This window comes from Ursus americanus, chromosome 7 (assembly GCF_024610735.1).
Source record: "Ursus americanus isolate L20-20 chromosome 7, mUrsAme1.1.p, whole genome shotgun sequence".
Lineage (NCBI taxonomy): Eukaryota > Metazoa > Chordata > Mammalia > Carnivora > Ursidae > Ursus > Ursus americanus.
In genome coordinates this window covers 10,284,566-10,308,212 of record NC_142133.1, presented here as the reverse complement: position 1 = coordinate 10,308,212, position 23,647 = coordinate 10,284,566, and the positions used below count along the sequence as shown (strand labels likewise).

The following is a 23,647-nucleotide window of genomic DNA, read 5'->3' as shown; positions in this document are numbered from 1 at the left end:
TTCACAAGTACAGCAGAGAAGGCTTTCTTTTTTTTTCATTCCCCCAGTGAAAATGATTTCATTTCCTGAGATAGGTAGAAGTTAGCCTGGTTTCCAATTTCACCCTTGTATTTACCCACTGTCATTATCCTAGTGCCTTTGAGTTCCAACAAGCCATTTCTTATCATTTAAAACAGCACCCTTATTAAAAATTAAATGAGTTACTGGAGGGAGCTACGCAGGAAGTTCTAAGTAGTTACTTCTGAGAGGAAGAAGCTGTAAGCGAACATGAGGAATTGGTTAGCTACAAAGGGGAATTTCCTAGGACACTGGAGTGGGTAATAGGATCTTTTTTCTCCTGAGGCCATGAAAGTACTTGGACATGAGGCAGGGGGATGAATTAGACGGGCTGTCACGCCATTCTCTGAGCCCTGAACACCATGAGTATGTCATAAAGGGACTACTGTTGATATCAGAGGGTTCCTGTATTCCCTCCAAAGCCACAGATTCTACCAGGCTGCAGAAAATGTCCTTGACCGAGAGACCACCGGATACAAGCAACAATGTTGCTCATTAGCCAGACAATACCTTGAAATAGTCGATAAGTGCTTTTGAATACTTCACAGCGTGGTCCCTTTTGAGTCGAAACATCCGCCAGTACAGGAGAGCCAGGCAGCGGTAACTGCGGCGGAAAGAGAGAAATGGGCCCTGGGAGCATGACTGTGTCCTCCGCCAACACGACTTAGACAAAACTTGTTCTAAGGCACACCATATTCATATCACGATTACATAAATGGGATATTGTTATACTTACGTTTATGTCTGTTAAGTATCTGACCTTCCTTGTGTTCAAAAGATCTAATTCAAAATTTCAAGGTGTTATTCCATAACTGTATTTACTACTAGGTCTCTTAGCTTTATAGCTTCTTTCTTGGGGCCAAGGGACAGGCCATTTTCTTCTTCTGCCACTAGAGGGCAGTCTCTCTCCATGGGAGGAGTGAGGGAGAGCTCGCGCACAGCTTTCACAGTGACTGGGAGAGTCTCTGGCCAGAGCCACCTTCCTTCCTGACTCCCCCTGGCGCCCCCGGCCCTTGGCAGTGTGGGCTTTGCTGAAAGAATAGCTCTTCGCTTGTTTGTATTCCCTTCACTTTTAAACTACTTTACTGGACTGGAAGTAGTTCAAATAAAGTAACAGGTATGAATGTCTTATAAACAATAAAAACTCAATGCTGAGAGTAGTTATCATTATTTCATTGTTTTATATTTATTATTTACATATTAGTATTCTATCATATAATATGAAGTATTAATCATCATTAATTTGTTAATCCTTACATGGAACTTTGAGTTTGAAAAGAGCACAGAAAGCCTTTCCTCAGACATCCTCTTTTCCTTGGTGCTTTTCACTCCTAATTATTTGCTAACTCAGATCTGGTGCTGACATGCTGAAATGCCAACGTACCACTTACAACTTACTAGTCTCTTCTGAGCACATCAACCTGCAGATGATGTAAAACTACCTGAGGACCCTCTCTTTTGTATATGTTGCTGTTACTTTTTTTGAGACTTGATTCTCCGCCTCGCATATCAGGTTCTAGAGTAGAGTATGAACCAGCAGAGAGCAGAAAATGCTGGATTTCTATAGCTAGATGTCCTGTGATTTGGGAGAATGGGATGAGGTGTCTCAAGGAGATGTAATGGGGAAAATTATTATACTCACATAATCAGTACCGTTGTAATCATTACAGATACAGAAAAGATCTATTACATGTTGGTGAACAGTTTAAAAGAAATGCTTCTATTATCACTGTGTAGTGAACTGCTCCTTAGATTGATGTGTTGGGAACTTCAGCCCATCATCTTGATTCAGTCATACTAATCCCACATGTAAATAGACAAATGGATTATTTTGATTGTGTCTAAAGTGTTAAACAGAAGAGAAATGACATTTGGCCCAATTCACATTCAAATTATTAAAACACAGACCTACCTGATTTTAAAGTTCGGCATGCATTCATGTGTGCGTACACACACACACACACACACACACACACACACACACACACACACAGAAACAATTATGCTTGTGTAATGGACCTGTTGATTCTCAATCACTGTGAATTCACATCGTGAGTGGTATAGCAGCAAGAAATGGTGTGGGCTCTCCCTGGTCACCATTAGAACTGCATTTGGTTTTGCATGTCAGAAGGCACTAGTTTGCCAATGAACATACACAAGGCTGAGGAAGCTATTTTAAGCTGATATCATGCACTCACCATAATGCAGCCAGTTGTTTGTCCTCTGGGGTGGCATTGGGGCCTGAATGTGTTTTTAGTCTCATAGCATACCTAGGGGGAGAAAAAGAAAAACCAAAGAAATTAAAAAAAAAAAAAAGCTTTCTTATTAATAGAACATCTTTTATGATCGAAGTTCTCTTTGCCCAATACTTAGTTTTTCATAGCACTTGCTGTTAATTCTTTCTTCCTTCTCTTTCTTTTTTCTTCCTTCCTTCCCTCCTTCCTTTCCTCCCTCCCTCCCTCCTTCCTTCTTTCCTCCTTTTTCTTTCTTTCCCCCCACATGAATCTTTCTTTCCCTTCCTTCCTTCCTTCCTTTCTTTCTCTCTCTCTTTCTTTCTTTCTTTCTTTCTTTCTTTCTTTCTTTCTTTCTTCCTTCCTTCCTTCCTTCCTTCCTTCCTTCCTTTCTTTCTTTCTTTCTTTCTTTCTTTCTTTCTTTCTTTCTTTCTTTCTTTCTTTCTTTCTTTCTTTCTTTCTTTCTTCCTCTTTCTTATTTAGAGAGGGAGGGGGGTGGGAAAGAAGGAGGGAGAGAATCTCAGGCAGACTCCCTCCTGAGCATGGAGCCTGACATGAAGCTCGATCTCATGACCCTGAGATCATGACCTGAACCGAAATCAAGACTCGGATGCCCAAACTGAGCCATCCAGGTGCCTCATCTGTTAATTCTTTCTTAAAAGTTAGCTGATGCCGCCCCATTTCCCCTAAGCATTACACTACTATGACAACTCGAACAAAATGACTTTCATGACTGTCAAGCTACTTTCTGCTCCTTAACAGTACAAGTTCAAATGCTACAGATGGTTGAGAGTGATACCAGTTCAAGCATTACCCAGGTGACACATCCACTTTTACTAATTTGGATTTATGGCTGAGTGGCCGACAAGATGGAGTAAAGTTTAATCCTTCTAAACCAGTCTCCAGAAAAATGTTCACTCCCTGTACTCAGATGAATGCTTGGATTTACCCCTTTTTCATTGTTCAGGAACTCTTACTTTGATGGCTGCCTAAGTGTCCTAGGTGCATAACTAGTGGCTTTTATGAACTTTACTTAATCCCTCTTATTTCTCCAAGGAGACTATGGCCATTCCATTCTTCCAATAATATACCAAGTTACTTGCAGACTTTTTGAGAGAGCTGAGACAGTAGGTGAATGGTCAGAAAGTCCTGGGTTCAAATGTGATTCAGCTTCAATTTCCTTACCGATAAAATAAGACTAATACTGCTGATCACATAGCATTGTTGTAAGGATAGTATCGGTAACGGTCATTGTAAATGCTCAAGAAATGATACTGTTATTATACTAGCCTCCACACCATGCAGATTTGTAGGGTCTTTGAATATACCTCTGTGCGTAGTTTTCCTAGTGGTTGCTCTGGGTATTTACAAATGCGTATGTGCCTTACCACTGTTCATTGGTGTTAACATGATCCACCTGGAGTGAAGCATGGAAACTTTATTTCCATTTAGGTCCCTTTACTTTACTTACTTCTAAATAATGTTACCTTGAGTATCAGCTGGTGGTCTAATTTGGTCTAATTTTTGTTTTAATCACTGAATAGGATTTGTAAAACTTATGAGGAGGACAGGTTATCACATGAATCCATATCTCTGTTCTTGTGTTGTCCTTCCTTCCTTTCTGATGCTCCAAGATTCCTTCATTTGTTATCTCCTTTCACACTGAGGAACTTCCTTTAGTCAATCTTTAGAGGTTAAAAACAAATACTCTGTTTTTCTTAGTCGGAGAATATTTTTATTTTCTCTTCATTCCTGCATAATGAAGTTTCACTGAACCTAACCTTCACAGTTTGATGGGTTTTCTTCTTTCAGCACTTGAAAAATGTCATGCCACTCCCTTCTGTCCTCCATGGTTTCACTCCCTTCTGTCCCCTACAGGTAATGCGTCATTTCTCTCCCACTCTCTTCAGGATTTTTTGGTGGTTGTTTTTAGCTTTCCAAAACATAGTTATGATGTGCCTTGGCATGCATTTCTTTGGGTTTATCCTACTTGGGTTTTTCTCAGCTTCTTATACCCATAGGTTTATGTTTTTTGCCAAATGTGGCAAGTTTCAGCCATTATTTCTTCAAATACTCTTTGAGTCCCACTCATTTCCTCTCCTGAGACTCCAATGATACACATGTTGGATCTTTTGTCACTGTGCTTGAGACTCTATCCTTTTTTTTTTCAGTCTATTTTCTTTTTGTTGTGCAGATTGGATAAATTCTATTTTCTATTCTCAAGTTCATCAGTTCTGTCTGTGTTGTTTTATTGGGAAAGGTCTTCAAAAAGCTGTGACTGCCAGTTGACCTGGACCCTGTGAGCTGCACCCGTGATCAGAGGCTCCTCACCTCCTCCCCTGTCCTTGAAAAGTGGGTTCCACTTGCCTTTTCTGCTCCCAGAGGCTGCTGCAAGCACACAACTTTGAGATAGTGATATGGTGTTGAGAACATCTGCACAGCATACTTGGCTGATCCCAGTTAAGCCCTCTATTAAACTTTAAGATTTGGTGGGCAGGTGCAGGGATCCATTCATCTTGTGGCCACCCAAGTAAACTTTTTCTCTTTGCTTATTAAACCTGCCACCTACCAACATGGAGTGGTCTGCCTCTCCCCTGCCCCCCACCATGTCTCCCTGCCCCCCATGTACAGGGGGTGGTTTCAGATTATACCTGGGAAGCTCCTGACAGGGTTATGCTCCAACACATCTCTACTCTACTACTGAGCCCATCCAGGGAGATTATTGTTTCTGTTATATTTTTCATTTCTATAATTTACATTTGGTTCTTTTCAAAAAATAACATATTTCTTTGCTGAGATTTTTAAAAAATTTTTTTTGGTTTCTTTCAAGAGAATTTATCATTGTTTGTTGAAGCATTTTTATGATGGCTGCTTTAAAATCCCTGTCAGATAATTCCACATCTGATTCATCTTGGTGACTGGTGTCAAATGGTTGTCTTTTCTCATTCCAGTTGTGATTTCTTGTTTCTTGGTATGATGAGTGAGTTTCTATTGGACATTTGGCTATTATGTTAGGAGACCCTGGATCCTACCTAAATCTTTTCTTTTAAAAGGAATTCACCCTATTAAGTTTAGCAGGCAGGTCCTGGCCTACTTCTAGGCTGCAGTTCCAATTACAATTTAATTTTCAGAGCCTACAAAATAAATATTATTAAAAAAAAATAAAGTTGCTTCAGGTTGAAAAAAAAATAATTTTCAGAGCCTTTGTGGTGCCATTTTGATTTGTGGTGCTTGGTATCCCTTGGGGAGAAAGGAATTCTCCTGCCTATGGTGATAAAGAGGGCATCCTGAGCTGGACAACTGTGGTGAGATCCCCCTTGCCAGCGCTCCCAGCCCTGGTGTCTTTCAGTGGGGAAGGAGAGTCTTAAGCCTGGGAGGCAACATGCAGATTTAAGTGGTGAATTAATGCTATTTTCTGACTCAGATAAGAAAAATTTCTTTTGCCTTAGTTTTCTTTCTTTCTTTCTTTCTTTCTTTCTTTCTTTCTTTCTTTCTTTCTTTCTTTCTTTTCTCTTTCTTTCTTTCTTTCTTTCTTTCTTTCTTTCTTTCTTTCTTTCTTTTTTTAAGATTTTATTCATTTATTTGACAGAGAGACAGCAAGAGAGGGAACACAAGCAAGGGGAGTGTGAGAGGGAGAAGCAGGCTTCCCACTGAGCAGGGAGCCCAATGTGGGGCTCGATCCCAGGACCCTGAGATCATGACCTGAGCCGAAGGCAGACGCTTAATGGCTGAGCCACCCAGGCACCCCTGTCTTAGTTTTCTGAGTAGTTTAAGGGTTCTGTTCAGTCTGAATTATCTAGAAAATAGATTGTGTTCTCCATCATGCAACGATACTTGCATCAGTGAACAAGTGCAGCACATCAGCACCTCCAGTGTATTTGACTGGCATCAGGATTTTATTGCTGTTTGGATTTGTTTATTTGTTTTTTAAAAATTTGAAGGCCTTAAAAGGGGCCATGCACACTCCAGTTCACCACAGGCCCTCCGACTTGCTTATTTGTTCATTCAAATATTTATTGAGCACATACTATGTTCTAGGAACTGTTCTAGGGATTAGGGATACATCAATAAACAAATCAGAACCCCTCCCCACCAAATTCCCTGTGTTGGAGGCACTTGCATTCTAGGACACCTTACTTCTTTGTGTCCATCCAGTGTCACCATTTTCTTACCTGCCTGTGGGTATCTGAGTCTGTACTTTGCTCTGAGGAAGGAATGGGAGAATCTAGGATCTTTTAGAGTCATTTTAAGTATTTTACTATGGTGATTTATTTTCTTCACTGACAAAAATAGCATACCATGTAAGAAAATAGAATGAGGAAATTACCAATACATTGATGTAGTAGAAATATATTAATAAGAAAAATGACTGAACAGTGTTGACTCTCAAAACATTCTTAAGAGGTGCTTTTTGAAGATGATGTATTCTCTGATGCTGGGATGACAGTTTCAAAGGCTAGAAACTACTTACTGAAGGAGGGTGGTATAAAATATCAAGTTGTATTTTTGGGCCAATGCGGATCAAAAAGGTTATAACCTAAGATGAATAGAAATCTTTCATCTGGAATGATGGGGGTACTAAAAAATATCTAATATTAGGTTGCAAAGAATTCCAGAATTAGAAAAGTCTCTTAAAGTTAGTTTTGGGGAAGAATAATTTCACATATGAGTATTAAATATTATCCCAAGCAGTTGAGACATAAACTATATGACAAGGTTCTCAGTAGGGTTCATGGATGAGATTCCCTTCAGGGTTCATTAAAAAGACATTAAGGATGTGTCTTTCTGGGTCTCCATGATGGAAGACAAGAGTCTCCCTTCCAATCCCTTGATGTGCCTCTGTTAGAAACCCTGCTTCTGTTCACATTACATGTCCCAACCCAGGTGGGGGATAGTGTTTCCATCAGGTCTAAGACCAAAACAACATCAGCACCAGCTGAGACAGCATATCAAGGAGGGATTTCCTTTCCTAGAATCCCCCCTGAATCTTCTTTCCTCTCATCAAATACTCCTGAATCATTTACTGATGGAGTTAGGATTTTTATTATACTAACCTAAATCAGATTTTTAAAAAAGCAGCATAAAGGTGAAATTAGTTCAAAATCTGCCACGTGCCAGCTGGGTGAGGGAGGCATGTCACATCTCACTGGGACTCAGCCTCCTTCCTGCAGCAATCAGGGGTTAGAGGAGCTCTCCTGCTCGCTCACAAAGACAGCAAAGGAGGCAGGGTGTGTGAAAGCGCCTTGCGTTCCTCTTCGTGAGGATGAACACCAGTTCTTGGTAGCTGATGGTGCAGGCTGGCATTCTTTTCTCTGTATTCAGAGTACTGACACACATTCTTCACCCTCTCCACTTCCCCAGCAAGATGTGGTGCTTACCTGATGAGCTCTACTGTTTCCGAATACATTGTATAAGGAGATTTAGATTCCATTGGGCCTTGTTCCATTGCGTTTCCACACTCAATAAATGACAAAGCTGCTTCAGCGTAGTTCAAAGCCTTTCCAAACTTTTCCACCTGATCAACAGAGTTAATACAGTGTCTTCCTTGAGTATAGTTTTTTTAAATGGCATTGTCACATAGTCTATACGCTTTATTTGAGAAACCCAACTTTGAGTTTCAAAGCCCTGTGAATGGAGCTGAGAGAACAAAGAAATAGGATGCTTCCTTCTCTAGTTATTTTCACAAATTGCTACTGGTTTAGGGTAATCCCAAATCCATACAACAGATGCCAACCAGAATTGGTCAGAACTACACGGTTGCTCTAATTTCTCTTTCTCTCTTTCTAACCCCTAATTGCTGGGCAACTTCTCTCCTCATCCCTCCCTGCTATGCTAAATAAAAAATGATTTTGGGGGGATTATCTCAAGTTGTTTAAATTTATGTTAATTTCCCCCCACATCAGTGAGGATATCCGAGAATCAGTGTCATATTCTTTGATTCTCAAATATCTGAATTTACACATCAGGTTCCTGTCTCCATATATTGTTACTCTCTGCGGTAATTACATATTCTAAATTCGGATTGTGTAATCTTCCCAGTTGTCACATATTCATTCATCAACCAAAACAGAATTACGCAAATACTCTACTAATCTAGGTCTTGCCTCTAAAAACAATTCTCATTCATAATGGATACTGCAGAAAACACCAATATAGAGTAAAACTCTCCCTCCTTGCCAAATCAAGTTTTTAAACAGCTTATAACCCTAAAAGGCCATAGAGAAATATTTCTTGGCAGCGCTTTTCCGACTAAGGAGGTAATTTCTTTCAACAAGTATTTTCTACAGCACCCAGTTCTGTGCAGCACGCACTTGATACACAAAAGCTCCTTCCAGGAACCTAGAATATATCTGAAGAGAGAAAACGTGCCCTCACAATATAGTTCAAAGTGCAAGGCAGTCTGTGATTAACTGACAAAATGCAAAGGCAAGAGTCCAATGCAAAGAGATGGTAGGCATGGAACACTACATCAAAAACTAATGATGTACTGTATGGTGACTAACATAACATAATAAAAAATTAAAAAAAAAACCCAAAGAGATGGTAGGAAGGGAGCAAGTCAGGGGGTTCAGAGAGGCTGGGGAGGCCTCAGGGGGGAGAGTTGAAAATGAGAGTAGGAAGGAATGGTATGATTTGGCTGGGTTTGGGGAGGAAGCCGATGGTGTGAGTAGCTGTGAGTGTGTGTAAGGCTCTGCGGCTGCAGGGGCCCACTGGCTGGCATGAGTGAGGGGCTGGGAGGGCACCAGCCTGGCTGGAGCAGCGTGTTGATAGGAAAGGTCAGGTTCGGTAACATGACACCGAAGGGACAATCTCCGTAAACCTTGGATGATTCAGGCAGAAAATTTCATTCTGCTTTAAACTTCAGTGCTCTTCTCCAATAGTGACCACGCATCAGCTTCTTCAGGTGACCAGAACACTCCATCAGACTGTGGGGTTGTGAGGATAAGAACTGGACCTTCCATTTCCCGTGTCTCTTTTCTGATAACTCTGCTTATTTCCCCTGCACGCCCGTGTACCTAGGCGGAGAGCTCCATACAAATAAATGTTTGATGGGCAACATCACTAGCACTGGGAGAGGAGCATGCTTCGGGTTTCAGCATCTTCAGCCCTGGAATAACACCCCGAAGGGCAATGGAGATGCCTTATTCCTCTCTGGCACCCTTATGCCAGTTAGGAATGCTGGAGGGGAACAGAACTGGAATTACTAGGTAGGAAGGAGTCTCTTCGGATGAGACCTTAAGATGGAATAACCATGTGATCTCTCAGAAAAAACCAGAAGTTTTCTATTTCTTGCCTGGAAGAGTCAAGCTTTCCAAAACAGGAGATTATCCAAGTAAGAAAAGTTATCTTTTTTTGAAAACATCAAATCATGGTGACTTTGGGGTCTTATGTGCAGCATAACAGTTTCTGTGTTATACAGTTTCAGAGGAAGTACTAATTTTAGCAGATACATAGGCAGAACAGGAGTCTTTTTGAAAAGGGATTTGATCCTGGGACCAAGCCAAGGGTTGGCCAGGCTAACAAGAAAGAAAAATGCAAACCTAGATTTTTTTTTTTTTAAGGAACAAAATATTACCACCCACTGACTCCATTGCCTCTAGTTACTATTCAAACCTTAGAACTAAATTGAAATATTCATTTATCCAGGACTTTCTCCCAGTCAGACATTATTGGTTGAAGTCATAATTTATTGGGCTATGAGCACTTGATTATATAAACATTTCTCCATTTAACAGACCCAGCCATCCTTGTAATAGATTTTATAATTACCCCAGCTATATTGCCCCAGTGATGAAGCTGCAGCACAAACATAATTTGGAAGAACGTATCTGGAAAGAAAAGGGTCTTACCATTGCATCTGCTTTATGCTTCATCCGTTTAGCTTCTTGCATAAAATAATCTGCACTGCGTGGCCTACAGGAGAGAATACTAAATGTCATTATTGTGTAAGCACAAGATCTTTTGAAAATATTCTTCCCTTTTACTCAAACTTGAATCACAATTTTCAGTCTGCTTAATATGGAATCAAGCATTTTTGCATTCCCAAATTACTGTGTATATGTGAAATATCACAATTCTTTTTCTCTTAAATTAGCTATTCAAAACACACTCAATATATGCAGATAGTCTACATTTATAGTGATTTTAACATGGTTCCCCACTGCCTAATTTGTGAATCAGATTTCTTATTGCATGGTTAAGAAAATAAGTACAAAATCTTATGTTACACAGTATTTGTATACAACAATCCCTTTTATGTAAAGATTATAGACACACCTATAATAACTGTATGGATATGTATGGGTGAGCATGTTTATGTATTCTTATGAAAGTACATGTCACTTATATGCATAAATGGTACCTACAGTTGTTTGTATCTATATATAATTATTTTAGGGCTTCACAGTGAAACATGAAAAGAGGTAAAACTGTATCATTATATTCCAGTTGTAATGAAGTTAATTGTAAAGTGATGTCTACCTTGTAACAATGCAAACGTGGCATGTATTCTCCAGAGTTCTGATTAGCTAGCTGGTAAACATTAAGAGCAGACATGTGCATTATTAAAGCAATAACCCTGGCCAGCACTAACTCTGCTGGGAGATGAAGGTAATTTATACAGAGACTGATCCGAGTGTGTGTAATGATCCCAAGTTATGCTAAACTACTCATCAGACAGTACCTTTAAATGCTTAGTCTGATAGATTTTTAAAAATCTGCATACTCTGGGTACCATCAGCATAAACTTTTTTATATTATGGGTCTTTATATAATCAATAAACTTGACCTATTCATTAATATCCAATATAAGCCAGGACTTCCCAAATGAGAGGTAAGATATAAATAGTGATATTAATTATGGACTGACTTACCTATTGTTATATGCTTATTCTGAACTCTCTTCCTTCAGATTCTAATGGGTCTTTTCCCTTACTGCAATATTAGGTGGTCAGAGCATCCTTGTATCCAAAGAGGTCAAAGTGTTTGAAATACCATGTATACCATGACAATGACATCGCAATCTCAAACGTTTATCCTCATCTTAATGGTTTTAATCAATCAAACAAACAAACCACAATCATAATAAATAATTAGTTTCGAGTACAAATCACAGAGGCAAGAAAAGGGCCTTGGTTTTCTGTCTTTTACGTCCCCGTAAAATATTGTATTACCGTGGTAATGTGCTGAGAATATTTAACTTTTCCAACAAAGAAATAAGGAACATATTTGCAGAATTTCCTTAATGTATAAAATGAAACTCCCTGTCCTTGGCTCATCCTTCTATCATTCTTCTTGCCACTCAGGCCTGAAACCTTTCCTTCATCTCAGTGGGTCTCTGTGGAGGTGGGGCCTGCGGGGTCCTTTATAGGAAGGCCCTGCTCCTACTGGCTCTGCTTTCTCTCGTTCATTTCCTAGATGTTCACACTTCTTCCATTCGAATGCATTTTAGTTGCCTTTCTGTGGTTTTTCCCTTCCGGTCCACACACTGACCTTTGAATACATACTGAATACTGGTCTTGGATTCCAATTCTGGCAGTTTCCATTTTTGTTGTTACTGTCTTTGTTTTTTAATGGATCTTATGTTTCAGAGCAGTTTTAGGTTTACAGCAAAATTAAATGGAAAGTATAGAGAGTTGTCATATACCTCCTGCCCCTCTCCCACCAGCCTCCCTTACCTACCTTAACATCCCTCACCAGAGAGGCACATTTGTTACAACTGATGACCTACACTGGCACGTCATTATCACCCAAAGTCCATAGTTACATTAGGGTTCACTCTTGATGGTGTACTTTCTGTGGGGTTTAACAAATGTATAACGACATTTATCTACTTATAGTATCATAGAGAATAGCTGCACTGTCCTAACAATCCTGTCCATTATTTTTTGTTGCCTTTTTGCTAAATGCCCCAGCATAGAAGACCAGACCCTACCTCTAGCCCGGACCCAAACCTGACTCCTGAGCTTCAGATGAGTTCCCAGAGCCTATCTGCTCAGGAGAGGAGTTCCAGTATCTTCATCCATTCCTCTTCCCTCTTATCAGATGCTGTGAGTGCATCCTCCTTGTAAACATCCTTCCCTTCCTTAGTGACCACATCCACTACCCAGGCCTAGGCTTTCATCACCTCTCTTGGCCTCTAGTTTCACTCCCTTCCAACCTATCCTGGGCTTTAACCCTTGACCAGTGTTTGTAAAACAGGGCTTTCGTTACATCACCATCCTACTCACAGACCTAAGATCAATCTCCAGATCCCGCGGGATCAAATCTCAGTTCGGGCCCCCAGTGATCTTGCCTAACCTCCTTAACTGTACCAGTTACTCACCACGGCCCTCAACCAAAGCTACAGGTGGCTTCCTTGCTGTGCTGTTCACATGCCATCTCTGTCTCAGAACCTCTCTGCTCCTCCTTTCCCTCTCACCTGGAACACTGCTCACTGCGTGCATATTCGCTGAGTGCCTTCTAGGAGTTACCTCTCCCTCAAATTCTTAGGCTGTGAGGTTTTCTTGGTAATTTGATCCATGCTCATCTCTGTCCTTCCTGGCTGTCCCTTCTTGTTTCCACTACACTTTTAGGCATTAATTACCTTCTGAGCTGTATGGCTACAGTCCTTGCACATGGGCAGCTCTGTAGCTGGTACATTTTCAGCAGGGAATATGCTGTGGACATCTTTGATCTTCCCCACCCTAGAGTTTTGGGCACATGGTAGAAGGTCCATGAATCCCCCCTGAATAGCACTGAATTCATTTTGATCTTAGAAGAGAGTGGTGGCTTCTGATGGGGTGCAGCATCACAGCCAATAAGCCAGAGAACGTCTCCATGGCAACTTGAAATTCTCCACATCATTATCTGCTCCACACTCTAGTATGTGAGTTTGGTCAATTTTTTTCTTGCCCGGTTTTGTAGACCTTGTCACTAATAGATCATGATTTCAAATGCATTTCGTTTTCATGAAAGGATTCTCCTGGCAATAAGCTATGGCATCTTAGTTTTAACTAGCCTTCTAAGTTAGCCTTAGGGATGGTGGTGTCTCCTAATTCTTCATATATGTTCCCTAATCAACACTGTTTTCATCTGCAGTCTATGGATGTATTTTTTAAACCTGAGATGGAGGCTGAGTCACAAGCTCTCACAATAGTGTACGTGGATAAGTAGCGCATCTAATTTTCTGACTGTATCATAGCAGCTGACGCTAACCCGAGATGCTGGAAAAAATGTACCGTCCGGAGGCCACTTACAAACACATTAGTGTGAATGCTCATCTTCGCATGTAATGGAAGGCTCCCTACACTGAGTCACTGAAGATTGCCTGATGGTTGGCTCATTTTCTCCTTTCAGGTGATTTCCAGCACCACGCTCCTAGAGCAGAACATTATCGACGCAGTGGGGCCAATGGGACGCCACTGAGGACTGTCCAGCAATGCAGGGGATGCGTGCTATCGTGAAGGCATCACTCTGACGGCAATGTACAAGCCAGGAGGAAAGGAGAACTGTCATCACCGCTGTGGCAGTTACAGACTATCATTTGGCCAAGGTACTCCAATAAAATCTAATTATTTCAGTGTTCAGACAGATTTGTGATTTATTCTTCTAGGCTTTTTTTTAACATGAAAAGCCTAGAGTTTTCGTTTTTCATTTAGATAATAACATTCCTCATATAGTTTTTTTCACAGTGATGGTATTTTATGATGATACATCAGTAAACCTAATAGAAGTTCAATTAAACATCATACATGTAACTAACTGTGTATCTTGGGCTCTTCAGAAATGGGGCTTGCGAGTGATCTTTTTAAAAGGCAAGGCTTAGCCATGTATATCTTTGTTGTAAGAGCTCTCTGCAACAAAAAAACTGAACACTTGATCCAAATAGAATGTTTTCTTTCTTCTCCTCACCCTCCCACTACCCCACCTATAAACACACAGCCTTAGTTCTGAGCAGCAACAGGGTTTGAGCTACCCCGATATTTCTTCTGGCACAGGAGTAGTAGTAAAGCAACCTTGCTTTTTGTTCTGCTCTGTGGCAGATACCGAGTTGAATGGTCTCCCACGGAGAGGCTGGCAGCCTTCTTTCTGTAATTCCTACCTCTGTGAAATGCACCCCCCCCTCCCCCCACAAGCAGAGCCGCCTGTTTTGTGAAAACTGGCAGGGATGGGAGCTCAATGTGTTTGAACAAACAGGTTCCTTGGCACAGCAGAAATCTGGATAATTTTCTTAGGGAAGTTGAAGTCCAAATCAGACAGATAGGCAACTGCATACCAAATGAATCATCATCTGATATCCTGTCAGCTTGTCATCTGATAAGCCCCATGGGTGTTACTGTGTCCCTCAGCTTTTAAGTACTTTCTTCACAAAGAAGGACATGTAAGAAGTTAGGTACAGACACCCCCCTGCTTTCTGAAAGTTTGTGGTATGCCACTTCACTTTTACGGAAGACCTAGAATGGTTTTTGCTAATCTGGAGAGGATTTTCATGCTTCCAAAAAAAGGCCTTACTGTACTAATGTAGGTCTTTCTTCAAAGTGAAGTGTAGTGCAAGGCGAGCTCTTGGAAAGAGCTTTACACAATCTTGGCTTGCAAATGGTTTCATAGGGATGCTCTACCTTCAGATAGCGGAGGAACCTGTAATTCTTTTTAATCCACTAAAGTGAACACGCCTGAGGAGGGCACTTCAGAGTCAGGGTCTCTGGCAGGCTGGGGTTGGCTTTATGAGTGTTTCTTGAAGGAAGCAGGCAGACTGCATTTAAGCAGCAAGGATTCAAATGCAGGTTTTGTTTCCATTAGCCTGATGCTGGCTGGGGCCCCCGGGTCTCCAGAGCCTGGCTTCTCAGAAGCACAAGTGATCACTCGTGTCTCGTGCAGGTCATGGGCTCTTGCCCGTGACTGCTTCTCTCCTGGTCATGCACAGAAAACAGCATGTTTTCCAGGATGCACAGGCTAAGTGGAGCAGGTTTTTATCATTCAGTCCAAAGCAATTTTCTATTGAAATGGAAACTCATCACTTTGATTGTTGTTCTTCTCTGGGTGTGACATTTAACATAAAATAATTTTACAAAACCCTTAAAATGATCAGAGAACTAAGATTTCAATCAGGGAGGTCTGAAGGCATTGTCCTTCACTACTCCCCACCACCCCAAGCCCAGTCTTTTCCTTTCTCTTTTTCTCTCTGTTTCAGTTAGAACAAAATAAGTTGGCCGAGAGACCGAGATCTCATAAAGGAGAAAATTCCATATGAAGAACATAAAGGTGTACTAATGCGGGGTGCCTGGGTGCTCAGTCGGTGAAGTATCTGTGTTCAGCTCAGGTCATGTTCTCAGGGTCCTGGGATCCAGCCCTGCATCAGGCTCTCTGCTCAGAGGGAGTCTGCTTCTCCCTCTGTTCTGTGCTGTCTCTCTCAAATGAATAAATAAAATCTTAAAAAAAAAAAAAAGGTGTACTAATGGTCTACCAGGGAAGGTGGGAAAGGGGGACCCTCAGGAGAAGAACAATGGCCATAGCAAGCGCAACGTGGGAGCACCTTGCCTCAATGTACTATCACCTCCTCAAGGGTTTCAACTGGTGTCCTTTGACTATATCATGCCACAGGAGATCTGACCTTTTACGTACCAGAGTCTTCCCATCCTCTATAAAATTAAATCCTTTCAGCTATAGATTGCTGAGCGTAATTACATCACAAATGCCAAACCTCCTTCCTTCTCTGCCAGCCACATTTCACACGCCATGGCCTTCAGTGCCTCGTGGTTGAGGGAGTCTTTTCCCAATGTCGGGAGGTTTAAGTAGCTGGGCTCCTTTTACTGGTGCCACGGGGACAGATGGAATGTTTGGTGGTTGTGCTGAATGTGATGATCATGACTGACTCTTCCTTGTGAAATATAGGCAGGAGACAGTACATCCTTCTGGGAGCAGCAGGCAGTTCTGGCACTCGGGATTCGCTGGCTTCCCAACACAGCAATATGGCTGCTGGGAAAGGAGACTTGATTTCCCAGCCAAGCATTTCACCACTCAGCTCTGCTCAGGACTTCTGTACTGAGGCCTTCACGACACAGTTGTTCTCTCTCGATGTTCCTGGGCCAAGAACTCCCCTGTCACTAATTATGACACAAAGTAATTTGCAGCTCATGGCTTCGCACTAATAAGATCAGTTTCTAGGCTTTGAGTTGAATCAAGTGCTGTCACTCATTGACATAAATTCTTACAGATTTTTTTTTTAACAAAAGTTTGGCAGTCACACCAGTGTCACCTTAAAACCGTGGCTGTCAAGTAGTGAATGTCGACATGGCTAAATGTCGGGGAGTAGGTGCGGACACGCTGCCACCAATCTGAGCCTGCAAATTACGCAGAACAAGCTGACCTGGATCACATTTTTAAAAACAAGTGTTATTTCCTTTAGTTCCATCTGCATCCCGAAGACGCAAACTAGGTGCCTGTTTAATTGGTAAGTAACACAGGAAAAGGGGCTTAGAAGCCCGTGAATTTAAATTGACCTGCATGTAGATTCTTTATATTCACGGGGGAAAAAAATTGCAGGCATTACTCTCCTGGGAATGTTATTCTAATTCAGCTGTGTTCATTCAGCACTTGTTATTAAGTGCCCACTGAATTCAGCTGTTGTCTGAATCGCATGTTTATTCAACCATTAACCAGTATTTATAATACAAAAGGATGAGTTTACTTTTTTTCTAGAAGCTACATGATGTGGCTTTAAAAATTAAATGACAGTGTGGCATCTGTTCCTTCTTGGATCACTGTAACTGGATTTCCATCAACTCTAAATTACTCCTGGGCGATTTCTCTAGCTCTTTCTTTTCTATTGGTGGCCTCTCTGGTTGTTTCACTGCTTGCTGACACCTTCAGTGAGGAGAAGTCAAGGAAAGTGACAGGAGCCAGGTCTTCGTCTGTCAAGGAGGCTGCTGGTGGGGAAACTGGCGCAGAACAGAGCAAAGCAGGAAGAGGCGGAAGTTTTGTGGTCCCAAGGCACCTTCCGGGGGAAGCCACCCATGTGCCTCCCTACCCCCTGAATTAATGACTGAAGATTAATTAATTGCATATCTTAACTCCACCCAATGTATCTGGTCCTTAGGAAGCACTCAGCACAAACCAACTGGACTTGGGAGACATTCTGTACAAGTTTAGGTGACTTCCTAGCCCAGCCATCTCTTTAGGGACACGGATTTTTATTGTTTTAAGGAAGAGACGATGCCTAGTTTTGCTTTTCAAGCTTCAAGGATCTTCCCAAGACTTTCTTAGTTCAGTGGTTGAGTGGCTGTTGGAGTTGCATGTTTATTTTACTGCTGTGGATTTCAAATCAACTGGAACATGACATCTATCTCTCCATATGATGGATATGTAAGAGTGCTTTTTTATTCTGTTATATCCATATCCATAAAAAGAGAAACAGTTTTATTGTAGCTGTCAGCCAGAAAAATTATACATATTGCTAATGGGAAGAGCGAATGATAACAGCTTCTTCGTTGACACAGATAGTGAAAAAATTATATTAGCAATAACCCTGGCAGATTGAGAAACATTTCCTCTTGTAAGTAGTCCAAGAAACTGCAGATTGAAGTACGGCCATTTAGTTGTTGCTATTTCTGACTTAGCTTTTTGGTCCATATACTGGAAAACTCCTTATATGTAAATTTTTCATATGTATGTTTAATATCATTGTATTCATACATGTGATACCCTTGTGTGTGTGTTTAAATATCATGCCCTTAACATCACCTGCTGGAAATTTTGGATGTTTTAAGCACCTTAGGGTCTAATGCACGTTGTGTTTGATCACGGTATTAGATTATGACTTCTGAATGCAAACTGTGATGTTGTCATTAGACACAATTCTGATCTCCCGTTTCTACAAATGGTTTGAGCTCACGTGAACAGTTATACCATCAAACCCTAATTATATATGTAGTTGACTGAGGGACTGTCCTCCCATTACATGCATCCACCCCGGGGATTAATTACCACCTCCCTCGCTCGATGCTTAGGTCAGTGGAAAAGCCGAGGGAAGGGGAGGTGGTGAGGGCCAGGAGGAGAGAGTGCTGGGGCTGAGTGCAGCTGCAGCCACCATGGGAAGAAGAGAAAAACACATGTGCTCCTGGGCCACCCTTAAACTTTCATAAATTCAATTATCTTGGAATGTGTTCAGAAAGTGGAACAAACCAAAAATGTGGATTTGGCTTTCAATTCCCCAATTCTGTGCCCTTAATTAGCTCACTGAAGTCCAAGTATAAACTGAGGACTACAACTTCGTTTTCTCATTTCTCAAGAAGTCTATGGGATGAGTAAATAGAGCGTGTCTACACTCTGGGTGACATCAGGGCTGGAGAAGAGGTTGGGTGGAAGATGAGGCTGGAAGAGTCATCACTTCTGCACAGACGGTCATCCTCAGGAGATCTCATCTAACTGGGTCTTAGGAGAACCTCCGGGAGAGAGGTGTCATGACTATCATTTTTCCTGATAAGGAAGCTGCGCCTCGAAGACATTTGGCACCCTTCACTTTTCCAATTTTGGGTGGGGTAGTGGTTTATAGTCTGTCCCCTCAGCCAGACTGTAAGCAATAAGAGGACAGGATGTCTTAGTGCTGCGCTCTGTTCCGCCCCAGGATTTAATGGGGCGCCTCACACAGACATGCACTGGATGTGTGTTAAAGTTAACGCTGAAAACAGGATTCAAGCCAAACTCTTGAAACCGTATCTTCTGTCTTCCAGGCTTGTCCTTGACACATATATTTTTTTTTTTCCTAAGAGCCTAAATAATTTCCAGGATCATTTTATCACTTCTCCTTTGTCATTTTACGCATCTCAAGAGCATTCCAGGATGTTACTTTTATTTATCTTATTCTCCTGTTTCTTCTCCTTTTAAATTGATGCTGGGAATGGAAGCAATACTTGGGTTTCAGGCGCTTGGGCTAGGGCTAGGATGACAGGATATTTTTTTCCCGTATAAGAACTGTTTATGCTATTATAAAGAATATAGCATTTTAGAAGGAAACAAGCCAGTAACAGACACATGAAAAAATGTTCAAAATCATTAGCCATCAGGGAAATTCAAATCAAAACCACACTAAGATACCACCTTACGCCAGTTAGAATGGTAAAAATTGACAAGGCAAGAAACAACAATTGCTGGAGAGGATGTGAGAAAGGGGATCCCTCCTACATTGGTGGTGGGAATGCAAGTTGGTACAGCCACTCTGGAAAACAGCATGGAGGTCCCTTAAAAAGTTAAAAATTGAGCTACCCTATGACCCAGCCATTGCACTACTGGGTATTTACCCCAAAGATACAGACGTAGTGAAGAGAAGGGCCATATGTACCCCAATGTTCATAGCAGCATTGTCCACAATAGCTAAATCGTGGAAGGAACCGAGATGCCCTTCAACAGATGACTAGATTAAGAAGTTGTGGTCCATACATACAATGGAATATTACTCAGCTATCAGAAAGAACAAGTTCTCAACATTTGCTGCAACATGGACGGCACTGGAGGAGATAATGCTAAGTGAAATAAGTCAAGCAGAGAAAGACAATTATCATATGATTTCTCTCATCTATGGAACATAAGAACTAGGAAGATCAGTAGGGGAAGAAAGGGATAAAGAAAGGGGGGTAACCAGAAGGGGGAATGAAGCATGAGAGACTATGGACTCTGAGAAACAAACTGAGGGCTTCAGAGGGGAGGGGGGTGGGGGAATGGGATAGGCTGGTGACGGGTAGTAAGGAGGGCACATATTGCATGGTGCACTGGGTGTGATACGCAACTAATGAATCATCGAACTTTACATCAGAAACCAGGGATGTACTGTATGGTGACTAACATAATATAATAAAAAAACATTAAAATAAAATAAAAAAAAGAAGGAAACAAGCCAGGAGTGAATTGCTATTATTCTTTGCCTGTTATAATTTACAAAAACAAAATGCTTCTCTTTCTTGTAGCATGCAACTGCCAACAGCCAAAAAATGCAGGTGCTCAGAAATGTAAAGCTCATGAGTGCCATCTGCCTTAGCTTCTTGGCATCTTGGATGCAACCCCAGCAGCTCTGGCTGTTGTAGCTGTTCAGAAAGCCCACAAGGACTCAGGGGTGCGCTCAAAGTCAAGCTCCAGTTCTCTTTGAGAAGGCAACACATACCTGACCAAGTCATGCATGTAACCCTCCTACTCGCGGAGTCTTGTTTTACCTTGCCCCTCACCACATCAACAAAGAGTCCACACTCACATATCATCGAAGACAAGTTTCTGCCTCTTGCAGTCCCTGTGGCCGTTGGCACCTGGAGACCATGGCTCTGTCTGTGGCCGTGACTTGTGGAGAACGTTTTCGGAATTGTTGTGAGTGGCTTTCTAAACAAAAAAACAACACACCAGTCTTTCAGAAACCCTGCTGAAAGAGCAACCCACTGTTCTGTGTTCTAGGTTAGAACTGATGATCCCTTGTGTTTAAATTTATAAAGAAAAAGAAATACATGCATTCCAGTTCTCGTGCTGAGGGCTTTTACACATGTTGTCAAATGTCATTCTTATAACAGTATCAAAAGGGAAGTTCTTAGTGGTCCATTCTCACAGATCCAGAAACTGAGGCTGGCTGAAGTTAAGAAACTTGCCCGAGTTCAAATAGCTACTGTGGGTGACGGCCAGGGCTTACGACTCAAGCTTCTACTTTTCCCAGTTGGCTAGACGAGTGGTTCTCCAAAGTGAACTCTGCATCAGAATCATCTGGGGGGTCCTATCAACACACAGACAGCTGGAACCCCACCCTCCAGAATTGAATTTTGTAGGTATGGAGTGGGGCCTGAGAACATTGCATTTCTAGCAAGTTCCAGGTGATGCCAATCCAGGAACCAAACTTTCAGGACTGCTGACTTAACCATCCCTTGCAAAAGAGAAGTTGTTCAGTACTGATTCTCATTAGCTGTCTGAAGAATAGGAAAAGCCAAAGAGAATAACTAGAAATTATTTAAAATGTGTTTTTAAAAGAAACACTATTGATCTGTAAAAATTAAAAACATTAAAAGATCATATTCCCTGGGGATTCAAATATTTATAGCACACCTATTGTGTGCTAGACCCATGAATGATAAAGCGACTGTCTTTGGTTATGAAATTCAAGTGGATTCTTCCGAAATAATTAAAATGTGTTGAGTGTATACAAGTGCTTCTTTAAATATGGACTGATTTTATGTGTAGGTCAAGCGTCTTGGTTGTAAGAGCGCCTGGGCCTCTGTGTTTCCTTTTTGGCACTCATGGTGGTTATTACCGATGTGTGTGATCTCCCATCTACATTGTTCTCCCCAGAAAGACTGTGAGCTTCACACAAGCCCAGACTGAACCTGCTAGATCATCATTGGATCTCCATTGCTTGGCACAGTGCCTGGCACACAGTAAGTCCTTGCTCAACAGACAGCTGTTTGGTGAAAGAAAGAATGACTGACTAAAGTCTGTAATTATTTTACAATTCTCTGGACATCATAGTTGTTTTTATATTAGGATCTAGAGGTGAAGAAATGTTTTGTTTGTTTTAATTTGAATTGGTAGTTTTTTATTCCAGGTTTTTCTAGTAGGGTCTTCGCAGATTCTTTGAGCCTAGAATTAAAGAGAATTGGTCCCAAATTAGGGTGCATCAGCGGGTTATTAATTTCCTGATGTTACAAGATTTAGGCTCTTGCCAGACCTTCTACCAGCTATTTTACCTCTTCAATTCATGAGATGGAACATTAAATATTGCCTCCCCCTCTTTGCTAAACCCTATTCTCATGTCTCATCTCTCTGCCTGTCTCACAAAGCCCCACTGGTATTGATAGCATGGTGGTAACCTGAGAAAACTCGGGAGGAGGGTTTGCAATTAAATAACGTGCCCCAGAGGATGTATGTTCCAAGGCCACCAGCTGTTAGGAGTGGCAATTAAGAGGAACTAACATGTAGTGTTAGTTGCATAGGTATCCGTAGGTACAGGTTCTTCAGATAATACTGGCTCATTTAAATCTTCTCACCACCATTTTGCAAATGAAACCAGCTCAAAGAGATGAAGCAACTGGCCAAAGTTACATTTTGACTAAGATATGAGGTTAGACAGACTGTGGACCCCAGGCCCCAGCTCTTCCCCAGGGCAATACAGGCAGCTGGAATCACCCCTGGGAAGGTTGCTGGAAAAGGGATGGTGGCCAGGTCCCACACTGCAGCCACTACGCTGGTCACCAAAAATGGAGTGGGAATCCCATAGCTTTGGCTAGGGTTTCAGTCCCAGATTTAACTCTGCCCTGGGGCAAGGAATCTTTCCAAATGAAAAGGCTGGTTGATCCCAAACTCCCAATTTACAATGTCTCTGGATAGTATTCCTTTGGGGCCATTTCTCTTCAGAGGGGGCAATGCAACCCTACAAAGAGAAGTCCTAAGCAGAAGAGGCTTACGATGCCTCTTCTGGTTTCTTCTTCTGCTGCTCTCTGTGGGAAGAGGTCACGGGGCGTGCTGGTTCACTGCGTCTTCCCAGAGCAGCTTTTAGGGATTCTTGCGGGACCTCAAGCACGTGTTTAGGCTGTGCTGGACAGAGGAGTGTAGGGGTGTGCTCGCTTTTACTTTTATCTTTATAGGGAAAGGAAGAGAATCAACATACCGTGAGGTCTCCGGCATGAGACTGTAGCTGGTTCTCAGTCTTATGCTTTTTGTTGGAGGAGGCAGAAGTGAACAAGCCACTGCCATTTGATCTGCTGGAAGAAGTTAAGTCCTCGCTGGAGTATTTGTGTTTAGATGCATCCGAGAGGGGTGAGATGGGTGACCGGAGCATTTTTTCATTTTTATTTATTGGTATTGCCAAGCTGAAAAAGGAAATCACAGTAATGGAATGTCACACAGTCAGCACAGGGAAAAGTAAATGTTTTATATATGACCCAAACCTCCCATTAAAAACCTGCTGGTAGAAAGGCGTTTATTGGAAATTATTATACCAGGAAACAATTTTATGGCCTTAGGACCATAACAAACAATAAGTAAATTTTACTCATTGTTTCCTTACTCATTTTATCGGAATGAATAATAATTCTGGTGTTAAATGCCTAAGACTAAGACTTTCATTTTCCTCAGTTTTTCATCCAAGGATCTCAAAATACATAACAACTTACTATTTTCCTAACAAGCCTAAGCAGCAAGTAATGGGAAAGTCAATCACATGATATATAAGTTCTCCACCTCTAAAAGGACTTTTGATAACATCAGAGCTTGTACTAATTGTTATATGGAGAATAACAGAATCACAGAATAATCTGCAAAGTGTGAGGCCAAATTTCAGTTTTTAGGTTTCTGGGCTAACCAGACATTGATCAGAATAAACACAGAATAGAAAACTGTCATTAAGCATTATAGTCTCT

General features: G+C 41.5%; 1 protein-coding gene across 7 annotated transcripts in view; it reads right to left on the bottom strand.

Annotated features, from left to right (window-relative positions):
• AFF3 (ALF transcription elongation factor 3) overlaps positions 1-23,647 on the bottom strand; it is a 553,103-nt gene that overhangs the window by 10,255 nt on the left and 519,201 nt on the right. For all 7 annotated transcript variants that reach the window (XM_087863299.1, XM_087863300.1, XM_087863301.1 and 4 more), the window contains 6 exons: positions 22,897-23,098; positions 20,509-20,630; positions 10,139-10,202; positions 7,667-7,803; positions 2,256-2,327; positions 568-661 (listed from right to left, as the gene is read on the bottom strand). In XM_087863299.1, coding sequence (XP_087719425.1) covers positions 568-661; positions 2,256-2,327; positions 7,667-7,803; positions 10,139-10,202; positions 20,509-20,630; positions 22,897-23,098 — 691 coding nt within the window. The remainder of the gene's footprint in view (positions 1-567; positions 662-2,255; positions 2,328-7,666; positions 7,804-10,138; positions 10,203-20,508; positions 20,631-22,896; positions 23,099-23,647) is intronic.